This window comes from Lepidochelys olivacea, assembly GCF_965140295.1.
Source record: "Lepidochelys olivacea isolate rLepOli2 genome assembly, chromosome: 1".
Taxonomy (NCBI): domain Eukaryota; kingdom Metazoa; phylum Chordata; order Testudines; family Cheloniidae; genus Lepidochelys; species Lepidochelys olivacea.
In genome coordinates this window covers 242,865,736-242,886,159 of record NC_140411.1, presented here as the reverse complement: position 1 = coordinate 242,886,159, position 20,424 = coordinate 242,865,736, and the positions used below count along the sequence as shown (strand labels likewise).

At 45.3% G+C, this 20,424-nt stretch overlaps 1 protein-coding gene across 1 annotated transcript in view; it reads right to left on the bottom strand.

Moving 5' to 3' along the window:
* CACNA2D4 (calcium voltage-gated channel auxiliary subunit alpha2delta 4) overlaps positions 1-20,424 on the bottom strand; it is a gene marked incomplete at its 5' end in the record, with an annotated part of 165,562 nt that overhangs the window by 98,912 nt on the left and 46,226 nt on the right. Inside the window, 8 exons of the mRNA XM_084613531.1 lie at positions 1,021-1,066; positions 1,246-1,313; positions 1,605-1,666; positions 12,289-12,360; positions 14,661-14,747; positions 16,548-16,622; positions 18,844-18,924; positions 19,311-19,388. Of these exons, the coding sequence (XP_084469657.1) occupies positions 1,021-1,066; positions 1,246-1,313; positions 1,605-1,666; positions 12,289-12,360; positions 14,661-14,747; positions 16,548-16,622; positions 18,844-18,924; positions 19,311-19,388 (569 nt within the window). The remainder of the gene's footprint in view (positions 1-1,020; positions 1,067-1,245; positions 1,314-1,604; positions 1,667-12,288; positions 12,361-14,660; positions 14,748-16,547; positions 16,623-18,843; positions 18,925-19,310; positions 19,389-20,424) is intronic.

Genomic DNA, 20,424 nt, shown 5'->3' with positions numbered 1-20,424 from the left:
TGGAGAAACCTGGAAAGCAGCAATGCCAAAGAAGACAGATAACTAGACAGTGAACAAGCTTGCAATGTGATATGGTGGCAAGATAAACCAATGGGCTGCATATGCAGAGGCATCAGGATGCAGAGGTGGGAGGTGATCAGTTCTCTGTATTTCACAAGAGACCAGCCATCTAATATTGCTTTCAGTTCTGGCCACTTCTATGTCAGATTGGAGGGGTATAAAGAAAAATCACAAATTATCAAGGAACTTGAAGGAATGGTTTATGAGGCAAGACTAAAAGAAGTGACTATATAAAGCTGGTGAACAGATGACTTAAGTATATATGTTAACTGTGCATGAAACTGAAGGAGGAAGAGATGCTGTTCAAGGCGGTTTGAGGGGTTTTAACTAGGGTATAATAAATTAGGTTTTTTTGCAGTGCTTCTTGTAAATAATTGCTTTAGTTTTGATCCATTTGAGGTTCACATGCCCAAGTTTAATGCTGAGTTTCAGGTACACACAAATCCCAAATCTCAAAGCAAAAGTTGAAAATGCCAAGCTTCATTTTGTTTCATGGCCAAACCAAGCAAAAGCACAAATTTTGCATGATATGATTTTGCATTAATAAAGTCAACTCCAGGTTCACTAGAAACCACATCCAGGCTCATTTAAAAGGCATGGGAACCAAGCTGATTTCTCACTGAGAGTAATCTGACCTTGCAACAAAATCCCACCTCACTAAGTTTTGTGTGATTTATGGTTTGTTGCACAGTTCTAGGCAGGAATAGGATGAGATTGTGCAAAGGAGAATTTAGGGAGTATATCAGGATATCTTTCTGGACAGTGAGATGGGTCAGACTGTAGAATAATCTGCCAAAGAAAGTGATGGAAGTCTCAGGAGCTTGCACCAAACTCTGGCACCATCAGTTACTTCAGAATAACATTGCTTTTCCTCAAAGCCAGGAGGGTGGGAGAGCAGAGCAAACTCTGCCAGTGATCTTAACACAAAGCTCCATCATTAATAGGATACCATCTACTTACCATTCATTAGCTAAGGTCAAGTCTGGCTGCAGCAGGTCGTGTAAGCCTGAAACAAGAAAGCAACCAATAAGTCTATTGATCAATCAATGAACCAAACGCACAGAAAGGCTGAGAGGGTGAGGTGGGGGACAGAGAAGAGAGGGAGGCACAAGCTCATCCCTGGGATGCCAACAAAGTTCAGCATCCTTGCCCTCTACAGAGATGTGGCTTTTCAGGTTAACCTACCTTCTTCCACTGAAGTGTTCCCCAGCAGGATGTATTCCCCATGCCCACGGGAGAGGACGACACCCAGGCTGCAGGCAGGGGGAAAACAGAGGGTTTGTCAACAAGGTCACGTGCAATCCCCAGATGTTTACATCTGACACTGCCCTCCCTGAGAAGTGAGCTATGATCCCCAATGCCATCAGCTCTCTCCTCTCTTATTTACAAAAGAACATCCCCAAGCGAGCAGTAAGAGTATCTGAACTCCAATACAAGGGAGCAAGGAACCCCTCTGTCATAGCCAATATCATGAGAAGGAGGGACCAAATAGCCACGCCCCCACCCCGAGAGGTACATCCCTGAGTTGATACACACTAGCTCACCTGAAAGGCGTGCTACTGATGTCAGTGAAGAAATAATCATTAGTGAGAAAGAGAACCCGTTTCTGGAACAAATAAAAAAAAAGGGGGAAAATAAACTTTTTGAAAAACAAACCCTACAGTGGGAGAAGGGATACACCATCTACTGCACCACAGCGACAACAGTGATTTGGCTACACGACCCCCAAAGACAAACCAAAGCATCTGGTTAACTCCAGTAACATCCAACCCCCCAGGCTGGGTCTGAGGCCATGATGCAGTGCGCAATGTTCAGCAAGTCATGGTTTTCAGAGATCCACTCACTCAGCCATTCAATTTCCTCGCAGGGCCAGTAAAACCCCTTAACTCTGGGATTACAAGCCAGAGAGCAGAAAGTGGAAGGAAGCTGCCCTCCCTCTCACTGTATTAGCTGTACGCGCACTGCATAACCAGATTGCCGGGTCCTGCTGGTCTTTCTTTGCACAGGGCCCTGCAAGGCCCCAGACTGACCCTGACCCCCACTGCAGGCTACAATTCATTACCTTCACCAGCTTCCCTGGTTCCCTTTCTTACACTGTGGCTGAAGATTCAGAGAGGAAGATGAGGAGGACTGGAGGGTGGGAGGGAATGTATTTGGAAGAGCCAGAACAGGGGCTACAAACTGATTACAGTTGGTTGGAAAACAGAATTCCCATCTTGTGGGACATGCTGCTGATTTTCATATTTATTTTCATCCTGAATCAGGACAAAAAAGTCAGACTATCAAATATTTTCACGGAATGAAGAGTTATAAAAATATTTCAATTTGGAAACATCAAAATGAAAGGACAACATTTTCAATCAAAACAAAATGTCATTTCGAACCAAAACATTTAGTTTCAAACTGAAAAATTTCATTTCAAATTAACATTTCCGCTTAAAGAAACATTTTAATTCAAAATGTTTCATTTCATTTTGAAATGTTGCTTTGGAAAAATGATTTTTAAAAAGTGTCAAAATTGATATTTTCCGTTTGAAAGTGTCAGTTTCAATGGAATTTAGCAGGACTGGCATAAGTGCTTCCTCTTTGAGGCTGCTGCAGTAAAAAACATTTCTTGGAGTGTTTCCTTTCTAGATTGGAAGTGCAGTGATGTGACTCCTTGCTAGAACCAGGGCAAGAGATGAGGGGGTGGGTGAATCTGAGTGTGAGAGAGACACTGTAGCAGTGGTTCTCAAACTTTTTGTATTCGCGACCCCTTTCAGATAGCAAGTCTGAGTGAGACCCCCCTCTTATTAATTAAAACACATTTTTTATATTTAATACTATTTTTAAATGCTAAATTTATAACCCTATTGTTTAAAATTAATTTACCTTTTCTCACTGCTTTTAAACTAAGACTAAAACACATTTTTTATCAAATTATTGTTATAAGCAAAAAAGTTATTTTTTCAAAATAGTTTAATACTGTTTAATAATGGGGGAAGAGTAATGCAAAGAAACTTTGCCAATATCATTTTTCACAGCAGACTTAGCACCCCCACAGCCACCCTTACTTCTGCACTGCTGCTGGCAGTGGCGCTGCCTTCAGAGCTGGGCGGCCAGAGAGTGGCAGCTGCTGGCTGGGCACCCATTTCTGAAGGCAGTGCCGCTGCCAGCAGCAGCGCAGAACAGTAGAAGTAAGAGTGGCAATGCTATACCATGCCACCCTTACTTCTGCATAACATTTGACCTTTGCACTGGGAAGGGTAGCTATGGGGGAGCTAAGGCAATTTTTTTGAGGGGCTATAGCACCCCACAATTCTGCCCCCCCCAAGCCATCCCTGCCTGTATGGCTGAGTGTTAAATTATAAATTTCTTTTTTTTTGCCGATCTCAGTATTCTGATTGATCTGTGGTTTAATGCAGCTCTTCAGCTGCTGAACAATCAAGCCCTCTAATGGTGTCTCAGTCCCACTTTTTAGTCTCAAGACAACAAACCTGCGTTTGTTATCTACAATCCCCAGAGTCCAATTCCTTTAAAGTGGTGATAATACAATTAAATATTTTGTTTAGGAACAAGGATCGCTGCATTATACATTTACAATACTTTTTGAAGTAAATACATTACACTGCGATGGAAAGGTGTGTACAATTTTCTAAAACACTAGATTGAAATTATATATTTTATAGAGGTTGCTGCTCTCTGTTTTGTGCATGTACTCGCAACCCCCAAGTAATAACCTTGTGACCCCTTGCGGGGTCACAACCCCCAGTTCGAGAACCCCTGAACTATGGAGAACACCTGAATATACCATATACCAGTGAGAAGGCAGGCCCACTGCAAACGGCTCTAAGATTGTTTTAAATAATACTGGAGGTTGAGCAGCGTACACAGGATCTGCCAGTGTCAGCCTGCACTGTGTCCTGAGTTTGTGTACTCAGCAGGTGGGTTAGCATGAAAACAGATGCAGAGGTGACACATGGGGTGGCATGTGGCTTCACGTGACAACCCTCCTCTCCTCCCCAGATTTGCTCCTTGGCTTGTACTGAGCATGCTCACACAGATTGAGCATGTTCAGGAACACTGCTGAAGCCGACTGCCCTCACTCTGCACCTCCACTATCAATGGCCGGCTCTGCAATGGAACTGGTGTGTGTGTGTGTGTGTAAAAAATCCATCTGGCACTAGCAGTCAAAGGGACTTGAGGCAAAGCCATCTACACTGCACACAGACAGCTCCCTGGTGTGGGAGATTTGTCAACTGTCTGACAGCTGAGCATTGGCCAAAGAAAAGTGCTCCAATCACTTCAGTAAATGATAAAATGTGGCCAGTCCAGAAACCCAGCCTTGGGCTGCCACACAGAGGTTCAGAAATTTGGGTCCCCCACCCTGAAGCTTGAGTGGATACAGAAAACCTATCTCTCAGAACAACCTTGTTTGCCCTGTGGCTACCACTCTTTAAGCACTGAGATGATGGCTAAAGATAGTGGGTTTGTGTTGTTCTTGGTGGTGAAGAACTTTCCTCTCTTCTGGCCTTGATTCCCACTCTCACTTTGTGTGTGGCCCTGGCTCCTTCTCTCTCCTCATCCTTCTTCAGCTCAGTGCTGCATTTCACCCTGTCACCCAGTTGCCTCCTTCTCAATGCCCTGGCACAGGGTATTGGCATATTGGGCATGTCCTTGCTCTTTTGGTTTAACTCCTATCTTTACAGTCAATGCAATCAATAGAGGCTTCTCTGCCACTAGACCTCTTTAAGGAGTGTCCTTAAATCCCTTCTCTATCTCATCCCTTGGCAATTCCCTTCTAAATTCACTTTGAAATTAGGCAAATACAGACTGGCAATAAGGCATACATTTTTAACAGTGAGGGTAATTAACTATTAGAACAAAGTACCAAGGGTTGTGGTATATTTTCCATGATTGGCAATTTTTAAAATGAAGATGGGATTTTTTTCCTAGAAGATCTGCTCTAGGAATTATTTTGGAGAAGTTCTATGACCTGTGTTATACATGAGATCAGACTAGATGATCACAATGGTCCCATCTGGCCTTGGAAACTAGGAATTAAGTGTGGGGGTCACTTCTATGCCAAAGACACCACAATCTATATTCCCTTCACTCAGCCCTTTCCACCTGCCTCATTCTTATCAACCCTAAGCTCTGCCACAAATCCCCTCCTCTGCTTTCTGATGTCTGCTACTTGATTCTATGTGCCATCAAAGCAGCACAGCAGAACTGACAAGTAAGTTTGTCACTTTCACTTCCTGTCCAGCTCAATGCATCTTTGGAGCACTGTGAAATTGATAACTGGTCAGTTTCACTTTCTGGATAGGCTAGTAGGGCCACAGAGTAAAAGCCATCTCTTGCCAAGGCCACTTATCACTTTGTTCATCCAGGGTTCTAAATCATACCTTTCAAGGAGCAGGAAATGTCTGGATGAGAAAAAACAGAATAGCCCTCTACTGACAGATGGAACTTCATGAGGGCTGTAAGGTGTATTCTGAAGGAGCTAATAAATACCCCAGGGATTTTAAGGCTATGAAGTAGTACAATGCATCCAGAATGTGTTTTTGTAAAGAGGAAATTCCTGATTGATCACACCAAAACATTTTTTCCCCCATTTTGCTTTGTAACATTTCCTGGCAGTCCTTTCTGCCACTGCTCAGGATGCCCTGGACATCAGCTGAATAGGCCTTTTCTAATGCTGACATCCATCCAAATACCATGCCCTCATGAAAAGTGTGAGGGGGTTGTAAGTGATAAGTCCCTCCCTCATCTTGAGTTAAGGGAAATAGGAAGGAGGCCAGGCTGACAGCTGCAAAAGCATAGAGTACCAGAACTGACGGGCCCACCCCTGTGTGATCCAAATCTCTCACATCTTGTCCTGTCTGATTTTCCTCAAAATCCGTGGTAATGAAGGAGTCAGGGAAGACATACCTCACAGGTCCTGATCATTGTCTGAGGAAAGCGTCACCCCGAGAGCCTACGGTGCAACCCCCGCCCCGTCCCCCCAGAACAGAACTCTTTGCACTTGCTGTTCACACGGGATGCAAAGAGATCCTGGATCCAAGTCGCCACACCTAAAACACCATATGAAGAGTCATGTCATGCAGCTTTCCACTAGTTTTCTGTGGAGAAATATCTGCTTAGAGAGTCTGCCAGGGTGATTGGATTCCTGGAAGGTCAGTGGCGATCAGGGTAATCTACATGGGAATGTACCAATTCCAAGGTCAATGGCCTCCTCACACAGCTGTTGACATAGCAGACTGCCATAATGTTGTTTAATAATACTTGGACTGACTGGCTGCAGTTGGGCAGGAGGAATTACTCACAGGGCGGTCTGACTGCTCTTAGTTCCAAAATGCTGATATTAAGCATAGACTCCTGCAGAGATCATGTCCCTTGAGAAACCTGCCCTTCCACATTTGCTCCCCAACCTAAGAAGGATGCACCCATGGTCATAGTCTTTGTTGGAAGTGGGAGTTGAAGGTACCCACACAAACCAAGTAAGTGAGGCTAAGACCTCTTGGGGAACCATGATGAGTAAGTCAAGACTGTGCTTGCCTGGAGTGCATATAGTCCACAACCAGGCTCATAGATATCTGAGATTAATTCTTGCTAATGTGTCACATAGGTACGTGCAGCCATATGACCCAACAGAGTCAGCAGGATTGTATGGCCATTCTGGGGCTCATCTGTATTTGGTGTATGAGTTCAATGAAGAGAAAGCAGTTGCCCGGTAACATGCCCTGGAGGCCACAGTGTCCAGCTTCATCCTGATAAATTCTATCAGCTGTGTGGGTTCCAAGGAAGATTTCTCCAGGTTCACCAGAAACCCAAACTCTCATAGAGATCCAGAAGTATGGAGGTTGCTTCTCATGTTTCCTGGTAAGATCAGCCCTCTAGGAGCCAGCGGTCTAAGTAATGGTATACCATTGGCCCTTGCCAGCAGGGGTGAGCTGGCACCACTGACGGTACCTTGGTATTAGAGACACAAGATGGGGTAATATATTTTATTGGACCAACTTCTGTTGGTGACAGAAACAAGCATGTGAGACCAGTATGAAGACAACACAGCAAAGTACCTTGGTAAACACTCAGCAGCGTTGAGAGTCCAAATGAGAGAACCCTGCAAATATAGTGCTGTTGACTGGCTACAAATCTCTGGAATCTCGTTCGTGCTGGATGAACGTCCACATGAAAGCAGGCATCCTTGAAATCGAGGGCTGTGAACCAATTGCCTGATCTAGAGATGGGACAATTGATGAGTCACCATTCTGAACTTTAGGCGGCAGATAAACTTATTCCCTGAGGTCCAGAATGGATCTTCATCCTCCTGTCTTCTCAGGGACGAGAAAGTACTTTGAGTAGAACTCCTTTCCCCTTACTGCTGGAGGTACTAGTTTTACCACCCCCAGTTCAAGGAGTGTTCACATCCTACAGAAAAACCCTCTCATGAGAGAGATCTCCGAAAAAGGGCAGGGAGGTGACTGGGGAGATACGTAGCCCAAGAAGACAATCCCTAACACCCATCTGTCCACCATGATTTGAGTCCAGGAAGATAGGTAATGGGAAGTCTGCCTCCAAACAGAGGGGAATGACCAGAGGTTGACTACATCCAGTGAGACCATTGATGTGCAGCTCTCAAATGGCCTGTCAAAATTCTGGTTTCAGAGGTGATAGTGGTTGGGAAGTAAAGAGTAGTTTTCCCTGGGCACCATTCCTATGTGTTCTCTGATGCTTGCATGGCAATCCATACTGCTGCTGGTGATGAAAGACAGGTAGGGTTGGTTGTCTAAATTATGGTACGGGGTTCTCTTTTAATTACAGGTGTACAAATACTCAGTGAATTAAGTGTGGCTCAGGAGACTTTCAATGAGTGAAGAGACTCATCTGTCTTTGTGCTGAACAGCTTGTCAGATTCAAATTGGAGGCCTTCCACCACTGTTTGTACTTCCTTTGGGATTCTCAAGAAGGGAAGCCACAATGAGCATCTTATTATGACGGCCGTTGAGATGGACCTCACCGCCCTGTCTAAGTTCATCTGGAGGGCTGATCTCATCACTTCCTTTCCCTTAACAGTCAGGGCCTGGAGCCGGTCTCTAACTTCCTAGGGCATTTTATTGGCAAAGCCAGCTAGCTTACCATAGATGGTAAAATCATAATTGACCATCAACATTTGGCAGTTTGAGATTTGAAACTGCAGGGAGGTCAAAGAGTGTATCTTTCTTCCAAAGAGGTTGAGCCTCTTTGCTTCTTTCTCAAGTGGTGTAAACCTGGCCTGTGTGTCTGCTATTCTCAGTGACTGCAGACACTACCAATGAATTGGGAGGTGGGTAAGAGGATAGGTACTCCAACCCTTTTGCAGGTATGAAATCTCTTATTTATCCTGCTTGGATACTGGTGGTACCATGGAAGATGAGGGCCAAAGTATCTTGGCAGGTTCAAGGATAAGCTTGTTTATTGGAAGAGCCACTCTACTCAGAGCCAAGCTATGACGGATTTCCAGCAGTGTCTGTGGGGTTTTTATGGGCCTCTTCCTGAGAGATTTGAAATAACTTTGCCATTCTTTTAAAGGAAGTCCAGGAAGACCTTAGGGTAACAGGACACAGTGGGGAAACTGGAATAACTGTCTTGTCTGGGGAAGAGGAGGACAAGGTCACTGGCATGGTATCCTCCTATTCTGTTGATCCTCTTCCTCCTGTTGCTTTAATTACACTTCTCGAGGAGGCTGAAGATGCTCTTCCTCTTCTTTGGGAGCTCTGAATCTCCTTAGGTCCCTTGTGCCATGAGGTATGTTCATTGGGGGGTAGTCTCATGGGTCTTCTGGTCCCAAATACTGCCACTGTGAGGTATCATACCCCCTCAGTGCAGGGCCCCAGTGGGAGTAGGGTGAGTACTCTCTCAGATGGGAGGAGAGAGTTACGCTGGAGACTCCCAATGTCCTGTCTGGGCTCAATTCCCTCAAGGCATAGTCCAGGTGGGTCTGTCCTAGTCCTCTTCAGACTTTGAGGATTCAGATCCAGATGGAAAGCCCTCGGTACCAGAGGTGCTCTTTGATGGTATGGGCAACAGTCTGGCTCAACCCCTGCTCGAGAATGGGCATGCAAAGGGGTACTGCAGGGAGATCGGTACTAGCTGAAGGAATGGTGCGGGGCACTGGGGTTTGGCATGCAGTGGTGAGTCCTGTTCCAGGAGCACAAGAGGTCACCTGGAGCTGAGAAACAAGCCAGAGTTGAGGGAGTCGCTTCCATAACTGGAGCTGCTGATACACTGGCTCTGGCACTACAGATGAGGGTTTCTGTGCCAAGGAAGCCGCACTAGGACCAAAGGGTGCTGATGTGTTGCCCTTTGAAAAAATCCCAGTACTGGATGGTCCTATTCTGGAGCAGGTAGCTACTGATGACTTGATATGGGATGGGAACTCCTCTCTCTTTTTAGAGGACTTGAATGGGGAACCTTCCCTATAGTTCTTATGGGAGCGCTTATGTCTCCCTTCCCCCTTCTTCCCTGGTTCTGCTCTCCAGAGTTTCTTGAAGCCAGAGGGAGTGTGGAAGTCTTGGAGCTGCCCAGGACTGAAGAGGAGGAGTCACTCTTTTCTTCTTCAGAATTATATTCAGGGGGTCTCCCTGGACAGAGGTTGTTCCTGCCTTCGTGGACTGTAACATGAGGAACTCTTGGAGTCAGAACTCCCTGGACAGCTTAGATCGACTCAGGAATGACCTACAGATACTGCACCTGGAAGTGATATGCGCTTCCCTCAGGCAGTACAGACAGGTATCATGGTAGTCCATGATGGCACCTGATGCAGCTTTTAAAGCTGGGGATCCTCAACATAGTCTCCTGAAACCGAGGAGAACTGGGGTTGAGGCGGGTACACCGAAACACTCATTGACTGGGGGGGGGGGTGGTCCAAAATGTAGGGAACCAAACCCCTAAAACTATTTCTAATTAAGAACTAACTCTAAAAATTCTTAACACTATTTACAGAGAGAAGCTGAAAAAGTCAGCATGAACACAGAACCTCTGTCCTAAACCACAAGCAGTAGGAAGGAACTAAGTGGTAGGGGACCTTTCATTCCTTCAGTGTGGAGCACAAGATGAGCAAGGATGCATGCGTGGACCAGAAGGATGCTTCTAGGGAAAATTTCTGGTTCTGGGTTCATGGAACACATGTGTAACCTGAAGTGCATTACACAGAGGGGAAATTACTTGAAGAACCAGGGATTAGAAGTGGGTGAGGGGTGAAACAGTGGTAACAAAATAAAAAAAGGGAAGGGAGAAATATAAAATATGGGGATGGTGAATTAACAGAGAAAAACTGGGGTGGGGAAAGCAGAATGGGATGAGAAAAATATGGGAAAAAGAAGGGGAAAATTGAGAAAGAACATGGGGGGGGGAAAGAATTGGAATTGAGAAAATATAGAAAGGGGATGGAAAAAAGCAAATAAGGAAAATGTCAGATGGGAACAATAAAAACAAGGGAAAAAGGAGGCAAATGGAGAAACTTGTAAGCATTTGTGACGTTCTTAAAAATGCTGAAATAAAGAAGATTCCTTTGGATGTCTCTGAGAAAATGATATTGTGAGTCTGCAGTACTACAATAAACTAAGTGGCTGCTGACCTCTGCCTGAGAGGATAATGGAATCATGAGCAATAAGCAGCATGGGCTTCTAAAGAATAGAGCTCACCAGACAAACAAGATTGGATTTTTCTGACAGAATAAAGTTAATAGATGAAGGGAATAAAGTGCATACAATATATTTGGATTTACATAAAGCATTTGCTCCAGTGCTTCATGAAATTTTACTCCCCCAAAATTAATTAATATTGGCTTAGATAGGATCTTTTTCCTGTGGATTGAAAACTGACTGAAACACTGTAAATGAAAAGTAATGGTAAACAATAGCATATCAGGTGGTGGGAAGTGGAGAATAGCAAGGATGTGTCTTAGGGACCATCTTCACTAACATTTTAGAAAATGGTCTGGAAGTGGGAGGGAGAAAAATAATGAGAAATACAGCCACACAATGGGAGGGAGAAAGTGAGGAGACAGTAATGCTGAAAGAAACGTAAGCATGAGACTAATGGCAGCTAATTAGAGAGGAGTGACAAATATGATATGGCAGCAGTCAAGGAGAGCTGGGGCTCTATGTGCAGAGATCTGATGTTGTGCAGCAGAGAGATTATAGTAACTCTCTATAGAGCTCCAGTGAGATAACATCCAGACTATGGCGTTCTGCTCTGGGCACTTCAGTACCAGAAAGATGTTGACAAATTATACCACAAAGAAAGGAAATAAAATGACAGAGCTGGTTGGATTGACTTACAGTGAAAAATGTAAAGGCATTACATATGCAGGCAATGCAAGGATGAGGGTGTGGGAGGACAAGTCAACCATCTACCTGTACTTGAATAGTGTGAACACAGAGGACGGAGGGGAATAATTTAGGGAGCTACAAGAGCTATAACTAGAAGTAATCAAATGAAAGTAAGACCTTAGTTACACTAGGAAATGGCATCATTTCAGCAAAGGTTGTCAACAACTGGTTTAGTTGAATTGGTGCGGACCACTGTTTAGCTGTGAGCATAGACAAGGACAAGCTACAGTCAGCAGCAACAGGTCAGCTAAACTGATGGCTGAAGTGGTGCGATTTCCTAATGTAGACAAGGCCTTCGAGAGGGAAAGCTTCCGGGCAGTGAGATCTGGAAGGCTGTGGAAGTGATGGATGCCCAATCACTTGAGAAAGTTAATTAAAAGTAGACTGAATGCAGTAATGGAAAACACAGTGAGGGATAATCTTGCAGGAGTGGACTAGGTGACTTAATATTAGAGCTAGTTCAAAATTTGCAATTTTAGTAGGATTTTCCATCAAAAATTTTGATGAAAATGTAATCCGTGCTGATCAAAAAACCCTGAAAATCTGAGAAAAATAGAGACAAAAATTACATTCTGATTTTTTATCAGGTCTACCTAATATATCTTTTCCATCCCTGAACGCCTATGATTTCATGTATTGTTTCCTCTACAGAGATGCCCCTATAATCTATGGACAGTATATTCCTTGGCTTTGCCTGGACAGACTAATGGTCTGAGAGCCATTCTGGTTTGAACAAATTATATATGTAAAATGCTATAATATTAAAATCCACACACAAAATGCTGAGCTTTAGGTTTGCACCCTCCATAAATCACCATCTGTTTCCCACCTCCATTCCAGTTGTGATCTGAACAGGACCAAGATTTCTTACCCCTTTATCCACAGGGACCTTCACGTCCATAGCAAGGTAACCCGTTTCTCCATTGATCATTGCTGTTCTCAGCTGCACAGAGGAACAGATTAGCATTAGTGCCTCCGATTAGATAAGGACAGGATGTGGAGTGGTTTGTAATTCATATAGGGGAAGCTTCTACTGAGAAATGACTGGATCCCCTTTTCCACTGCCTTTTCAGAGCTCTCAGCTAAGAACATTTTATGAGCAGCTCAGAAGATTTACACAGGGAGGCTGGTAAATGCCATATAATAATATGGATTATTATTATTTAAAGCCTATAAAGATGGTCTTGTCATTAAGGCTAAGGACTTGGAGGGAAGGGACCTGCCAATCCTGCCATAACTGCACTTTGTGACAGTGAGCAAGACACGTATTCTCCGTGTTTGCACCGCACTAGGAGATCCTCAGGTAAAAGGCAACAAAGAAACACAAAGCAATATTAGTTCTTCCAGAACAACCCCAAAGCTCTTCACAAACTTTAAAACCAATTTATCAAATCATAAGGTGCTCCCGCAAACCATTTCACCTGCTACTGAAATGTAGCCATTTCTGGACTGAAGCACATATATTTAACAGAGCACCGCAACATTATAAAACATGACGGGACAGGGAGTGAAGAGACTACCCTATTCAACTGAGGAGTGAAGAGGCGTTTAGGTAGACACAATGCAATTTTTCAAGGACACCCCTTCTTCTGAAAAAAAAAAAGTGCTTGGGATCTTTAATGACCATAGACCTTGGTTTCCTAGCTAATCTGAAAGGTAGCATCTCCCGCCCAATGCCTCCTAGGATCATGCTAGGACATTAGATCAGTACTGACTCAGAAAGTAGGTGGGCACCAACTGACTTGGCAATACAATTTACTGCAGCACCTTTGGTAATCCAGTGGTGGTCTCCCATTCAAGTACTGGTAAGCCCACACCTACTTACCTTATAAAATCTAATGAGGTCATTGTTCAAGTTGTTACTGCTTCATGCTTCAGTGTACTAAAATCACTTGCTTAATTACCCGCTGAGCATGAAACAGTGACTACCAAAGTAAGTTTCTCCTAGCCAAGAACATCTAACTTAAGGCCAGGGAGGCATGGGGTATTCTATGATCTGACTGAGCCTGTCACAGTCTCTCTGGGCTCTAAGTTGTTAAGACACCTGTCACAGGCACAGGAACTAGGGGCACAGGGGGTGCTGCAGCACCCCCAGCCCTCCAGGCCTGCGGTCCTGGCTCCCAGCCCTCTGCTCCTGCCCCCAGCTGTGGCCTCAGTATCGGTCCCCTTACCCCTGTCCGTATCCTCCACCTCCTGAAGCCATGGCTCTGGGGGGTGGGGGGCATGGACAGAGGTAAGGGGGGGTATGAGGTAAAAGGTCTGGGGACTGCTGCTTTACAGTTTCCTTAGCTGGCTTTCAGCACCCCCACTATAAAAAGTGTTCCAGCACCACTGACACCTGGTATTTGATCCATATCTTCCATGTGATCCTGGTCTTGCAAAACATTTCCTTCCCAACACACAGACTGCAGTGGACAGTGAGAGGAAAGGTTAGAATTAGATGGCAGCAAAATCCGTATCCAGATTTTAAACCCCTCTGCTGTTCAGGGTAAGATAGTGGGAGGGGAAGGGGAGGTCTCCCAGTATAGTGATGTGGCCGTGCTCCCGAAGTTAGGACCTGAATTTGAACTTTCCCAAAATGCACTTATTAGAGCTTTGATCTTCTCCCCACCTCCCTCCCATCTTGTGACTCCAGCTACATTGGTCCCCATGAGAACAAGAAGCAGGCTCAAGTGAGAAACCATCAGAACTCATGTAGTCCCACCCCGAGTAGCACAAAGTAAGGGAAACCACAACCGGGAGGTGTGACTGCAGCACATGTAGAAACAGCTGAGCTACTTTTGATCTAGATCAAAAGCTAGCCCAGGTAACAATAGCAGCCAAGCTGCAGCAGCACGGGAGGCTGCCTGGGCTAACCTTGTCCACCTGGGACCTTGGGTACATTCTTGAGCAGCCACCACCTGCGCTGCTGCAGCTTCATGGCGACTCTTCTGTGACCTAGCTCCAGTCTAACTACCTAGCTAGATCAAAGCTAGTTTGGGTATGTCTACATCTGCTACAATCACACCTCCCAAATGCAGTGTAGACGTACCCAGAGAGGGGGAGACAAGCACCCTGTATGGGAGTGAGAAGGGAATGTTTCTCTGTGTAGGGACTCACCCTCTGCTAGTAATGATCAGCCCCTGACAGAAGAAATCAAGAATTTTTACAATCTGCCATAAGGAAACTGACCCCCACTCCCTCACCCCCAGTAATTAGGAGGAAAGGGCCATGAACAGGCTACAATCCATTTTTGATACTCACTATTTCATCTTGGTCTTCCCACTCTACTTCAGAGAGATCCACACTGTTGTAGTTTGGTTTGGGCTTCAGCTTCTTTCCCTCTTTGTACTGGAGTTTATAAAAGAAACAGAAGAAATGGAGCTCTAACTTTCCAGGCTAGCCCTCTAGCACGTCACAGTCAATATTGCATTGATAAAATAGAGAAGCCACATTTATTTAGATTGACTGGCGAATGAGTGTTTATATAAGCAGGGGAATAGCCCCGCTATTGTGGGGAACTTTGCTGGCTTCTGCACTACCCCAGTGAAGTGGGCTAGCAAAAGGATCTGAGTCCTCGCTCCCACTTCCTTTACCCAGTGGCCTCCCTGCCCTTGAGGACTCCCCTTCCACTCTCCTGTCTGGCAGAGTCCTCGTAACCCCAACAAGGCTGGGCCCAGGATTCCCGGGGGGCTCGACCCCCAACCCTGCTGTGGTCACCTAGGACAGGGGCTAGGGTGTCCCACTCCGGGGTACTCTCTCTGCACTCGCCACTTCTCTGACCCACTGACCATTACATACAAGTTAAAGCAAATGCAAGTTATTTAATCAACAATTAATTTTAAAAAGAATAAGGAAAAATGGGAAAGGTGAAAGGAAACACATCAACCCGCTCTGTGGCAGGGAACATCACAAACGGCGTCTCTGGAATGTCAGGGCAGTTCACAGTCTGTTCCTTGTAAGTCCCTGGCCTTCTTCTCAGGCCCTGGCTGTGCTGCAGGGATGCTGTGGGTTGGACACTCGCTCTGGTGGTGGCTCTCAGGCTCTCAGTGGTAGGATCCTTCTTCCCAGTGTCGCCCCCGCCCTGTCGGGGTTACGATCCAAGCCTGGCCTGCAGAGCCTCTTGGCTGAGGCGTCTCCCTGTGCTGGGCCTGCTGCCCAGGGTCCCCCTCGCTCTCGCCAGCTGCTCACCCCACCCAGCTCCGGACTGCTCCAGCCCCAGCTCCACCACTCGGTCTCAGCACTGCTGCTGCTGCTCTGCCTCCAGCTCCCGGGGCTCATCTTTGGCCCCTCTGCCTCTGGTTGCTACAGCTCTGCTCCCAGGACAGGTCTGTTCTGCAGGCTGCTTCTGTCGCTCTGCTCCCAGCACTGACCTGCTTCCTGGGCTGCTTTTCTGGCCCCTCTGGCTCTGGTTGCTGCAGCTCTGCTCCCAGGGCAAGTCCGCTCTCTCTGGGCTGTGCCTCTCGCTTTGGGGCTGCAGCTCTGCTCCCAGGACAGGGTCTGCTCTCTCTGGATCTGGCACAGCTCTGCTCCCCAGCTTAGCTTGCACCCCTGCTTTCTCTTTAGTTCAGCCCCACTCTGTCTGACCCAGGAAATTCCAGCTCACATGGAGGATGGGACCTCCCTGGCCTCCTGATTCTCTGATTAGCCTGCCTGCCCTGTCATTCAGACTTACCTGGAGCATTGGCGTCTCCCCGTTGTTCCCGTGGGCTGTCAGTCTCAGGGTCCTGATTTCCCATAGACCCTTCCCCTTGCAGTACTGGGAGCTAGCCAACCAAAACTCCCCCACTGAATGTTAGTAAGGGGGTAACAGTCCCCTTACATTTACATGCAGGTGTCATCTTATCCTACAGCCATTACATTTCCTACGTGTGGGCAGGATCTGGAGATGTGAACATTACTGTGTCCTACAGGCCATTTCAGAAACAAGGGGCAAGCACAGGGCTATGTGGGCTTGCAGGTAACTATATACGCTGGTTTGTGAGAATATGTTTTGGTAATTCATATAAGGAAATCTGGTGAGCAGAAAGTTTACACCAGGACAATGACCTGATAGCCGTAGTGGTTGTATAAAAACATGAGATATATTAATCTCCCTGAAAGCCCATGGATTTAAGTCACAACAGTACTAAGAGCATCAGAATCACCTACCAAAGGTCGGAGGTCAGGGTGTGAGAGGATGTAACCGTTGTTAGTGTTCAGAAAGGCATATCCATGGACTCCCAACTGTTAGAAAAAGGTATTCGAATAATTAGCCTGGTCTCCTCTCCAGTTGCTGCTCTGTAACAGGGGAGTGAGTCCATTGTCCCACCAACATTCCTATTGATTTATTCTAACAATCAGGAAGAGGCTCTGATACTAAATGACTGATTTCCTAGCCACCAGCTGCTCTCTGGGTAGCAAGAAGAGTCTTACTGAGTATTTGTGTGCACAAATGGATAGCTAAGCACTGATGAGGTAATTGATTTGTGCATGTAACTGCAGTAAGTGCACAGACAGTGAGTGGCTGACAATTACCATTTAGGAGGTAAAATTAATTTTGGTATCCATGGCATTCCTATACTTAGAATGTGGAACAATGGGGAACACTATGGTAACAGTGCCACGAGTATTGAGGCAATAATCAAAATTTTCATGGTGGCCACTGTAGATGCACAACTGAGTGTGGATCTCAGAGCTTATCTTTCTGGAAACCAAGCCCCAAAAGGGTGTAGAAGGAACATTGTCACCTCTGAGAATCCTCTGTGGCTGAGTGTGGCTCTGCTGTGGCCTGAGTTAACAATGAGGTCACTTAAACAGTCCTGTCACAAAGAAGCCAAAACACTCTACTTGATAGTAGTCTCTCTCTCTTTAATAAAGTCTTTTGAAACGAGCACTCATACCAGGTTTAAAGGCTCTAACCTCAGAGCCCAGCTAAACCTTAACAAAAGTCTCTATGTCCCAGCAGCAGCTCCTTCTGCTGTAAAGCCTCAGGCTTCTCCATTGCTTAAAGAGGCCCTACAGTCTTTGCTCTGTTTGTCCAGGGTCTTTCCCAGGCCTCCTTACCTGGAGAGCTTTTGCCTAGTCCAGGCTCTCTGGAAGCTCTCTTCCTCTGGAGCTTCCTTTCTCCTTAGGAGTCCTTGTTTAACCAAGGTCCCTTTTACTCTGCCCAGGTGCCTAATTAACTGCCTTCCAGTTACTCAGTGACTTAAGTTGTCCCAGGGGAACCTGAGTTGTCTCATTCCCCCTTGTAGAGCCTGTCAGAGGTAGGCTGGGATGGGCCCCTGACCCCAGGCAATGTCGCATTTGACCTTCAGGTGAACTCTGAGAGAGTGACTAATGAGATCAAGTCTGCCTACAGTATATATTTCAGCCAATCCACAGAGTTCTTAAAACTCAAGTATAATTTGCACTTGTGAAGACAAGAATTATCCACCGGAAAACTAGTGTCTTTAACACCTCCATACAGATGTATATTTCTTGATAGTGAAGGAGGACTCATTTGTGTGACTAATTATCAATCAAACATTAGGTATTCTAGTGCGTGCAACTACCCAGCATTGGTTTAGTCACACTTATATGAACAAAAAGTTTTAACCCATAGCTTAAGTCACATGAATTTTGGGGTAATCCCCAGCAGTCACTGCTGTCAAGGTGACCCCTAATGGAAATTCACTAGAGGGACCAATCAACATTGTACAGAATTCTCAGCACAAGCCTAGTGAAGCAAAGTATAACAGGCCTCACAGAGAATAGCACTTTCCCACAGAGCCTCATTAAAAATTCATTTTTTTCAATGAGATCAACTTTCTTTTAAAACATATTTAAAAGCAATACAGAGCTGGTGAAACGGGCCGTCTTAACAAGTCTGGGGACTGAAATCCTTTTTAACCACAAAATGAGTACAGTACAGACAGCAATAGTGCAAACTTCCTCAACTTGCCCTGCCAAGAAATCTCAAAACTGACTTGGAGAAAGTCCCTCTAGGCATGACAGAATAGTTCAGTTTCAATTGTCCATTCTATCCTTGGCACCTCTGCCAAGAGTGTCAACGGTGATGCTAGTTGTGATGGTGCCAGCTATGACGGTGGTTTTAGTCTACTGGGAACTGGATGGAAACTACCAGCTCTTTTTAGATAGGCCACCAAAGAGTAATCCCATGGTGACAACTTGGGCCATTATTATCCTAGAATGCATTCAAGCTGGTGACAAGATGCAAAAAGTTCTAGGTCCTATTACCAATCTGCTACGACATTCAGTTTCTTTGTTTCTAGAGTAGTCTACAGGCTTGTCATGGTGAATGACAATTCCCCAGGTTCTGTAAAGAAATCACAGGATCCAAGCTTTATATCTGTGGTTACACCTCTATGCACAGTAACTGATAATTCATTGGATTATGCCTGTGGACAAGTGACTAGGTATTTAGCCATGTATGATGCCAGACAGTTTGCATTAGCTTGGGTCTTACCTTATACCGCGGAGCCAGTTTCAGTAGCTCTCTGAGTGGAACATCAGAGCCCACTACACCCAGGAGAATGCCATGAGATCTCTAAAAAATAAAGGAGAAACTGTTCTCAGAAATGAAATTCTGTTAGCGCTCAGCCTGCCTTCACCTAAACATGGGCAAATGCCATTGCATCACTCTTCCATAGTAAACAGTCAGGGCTTGAGTGGAGTCTGCACATTTGGTGCTGGGCTGAAGCCGGGGGTGAGAAAACAAGATGAAGTTTCTTATTCCAGTGATACTGGGAAGAAGAAACATTCCGAGGGAGGGACAAATGATCTCTTAGAAATCAATAAATAGCCAAGCAGCTTGCTAGAGCCACCACAAAAGCCTATCTTCGTTAGCCAATGGCTTTAGAAGACTGCAGACCACCTCAGCATCCTTTTACCTGCCCTAGTTCCAAGGAGACTGTAGGGAAGCACTATACTCACCGTTTCATTCTTTTTGCTGAAGACTGGCATAGCTACTGTTGTCATGAGCAGCAGACTTTGAGCTTGAGATGCAAAGAGCTGCCACAGGACAAAGAGCAGTGTATTAACAAGTGTAATAGGATAGGGAGCCACCACCAGAAGCATTAGGGTTTCCAGGGGCACCAAATGCTGAATGAAATCATACAGAAAAAAAAAAAAGCCCTGTATAAAAGGCACATTTCTGATCTTCCCTAGGAACAATGCTCCTTGTGGGAGGAGGGTGATCAGCCTAGGATAAAAACCAATGAAATTTGTCACAGGAAAAGGCATTAAAGACCTAACAATGCTAAAGAGAAAGGAATCTTTAGAAATTAATACCCTTTATGCATGTCCATGCCAAGGAAACAGACATAGGTTCACATACAAATACATACTTAAATACAACCAAAGTGCACATACAATACAATTATAAGAAACAACACACACATGAGCAAAACTCATGGACACGCAAATCACATGTATAAATATACCCCAAACCAATGCATATAGCTTGAATGAGAAGCATCACAGACAAATACTAAAAAGAAACATGCACAGAGCATATTTAAATGCACTCATCACATGTGTGCCTAGGGACTGCTGAAGAAACTGCAAAGATAGAGGCAAAAACATGATATGAACACAAAACATGCTTAGCTACACCCAAAAGACATGTATATAGGACACAGCACAAACACATGCAATGCCATGTCAGAGAGCCCTCAATACTCTGTGAGAGAGACGTTCTAAGAACACACAAAACACAGGAGGAACATATAAAATACACAGGAGTCTCACAGACATACCTAGCTAGAAAAGTGACTCTCCTTCCTTGGCACAGGAAGCAAGTCCCTTCTATCGCTCCTTTGGCCAGATATGCAGCTCACCTTTTGACAGGTCAAAGTCCTGTGTCCTCTCCCTGTGCATGCTGGGAACCATAAAGGAGCCAGCCATTCTAGACAGTAACTTGAAGGGTTGAAGCTGGTATTCTGCCTTATTGAACTGAGCACAATCTGTTGCTGCCCTCATACCTGGGTGGATAGCTCTTATTCACAGCAGTGTTGGGGCAAATCTAGCACACATGTATCTCACAGTG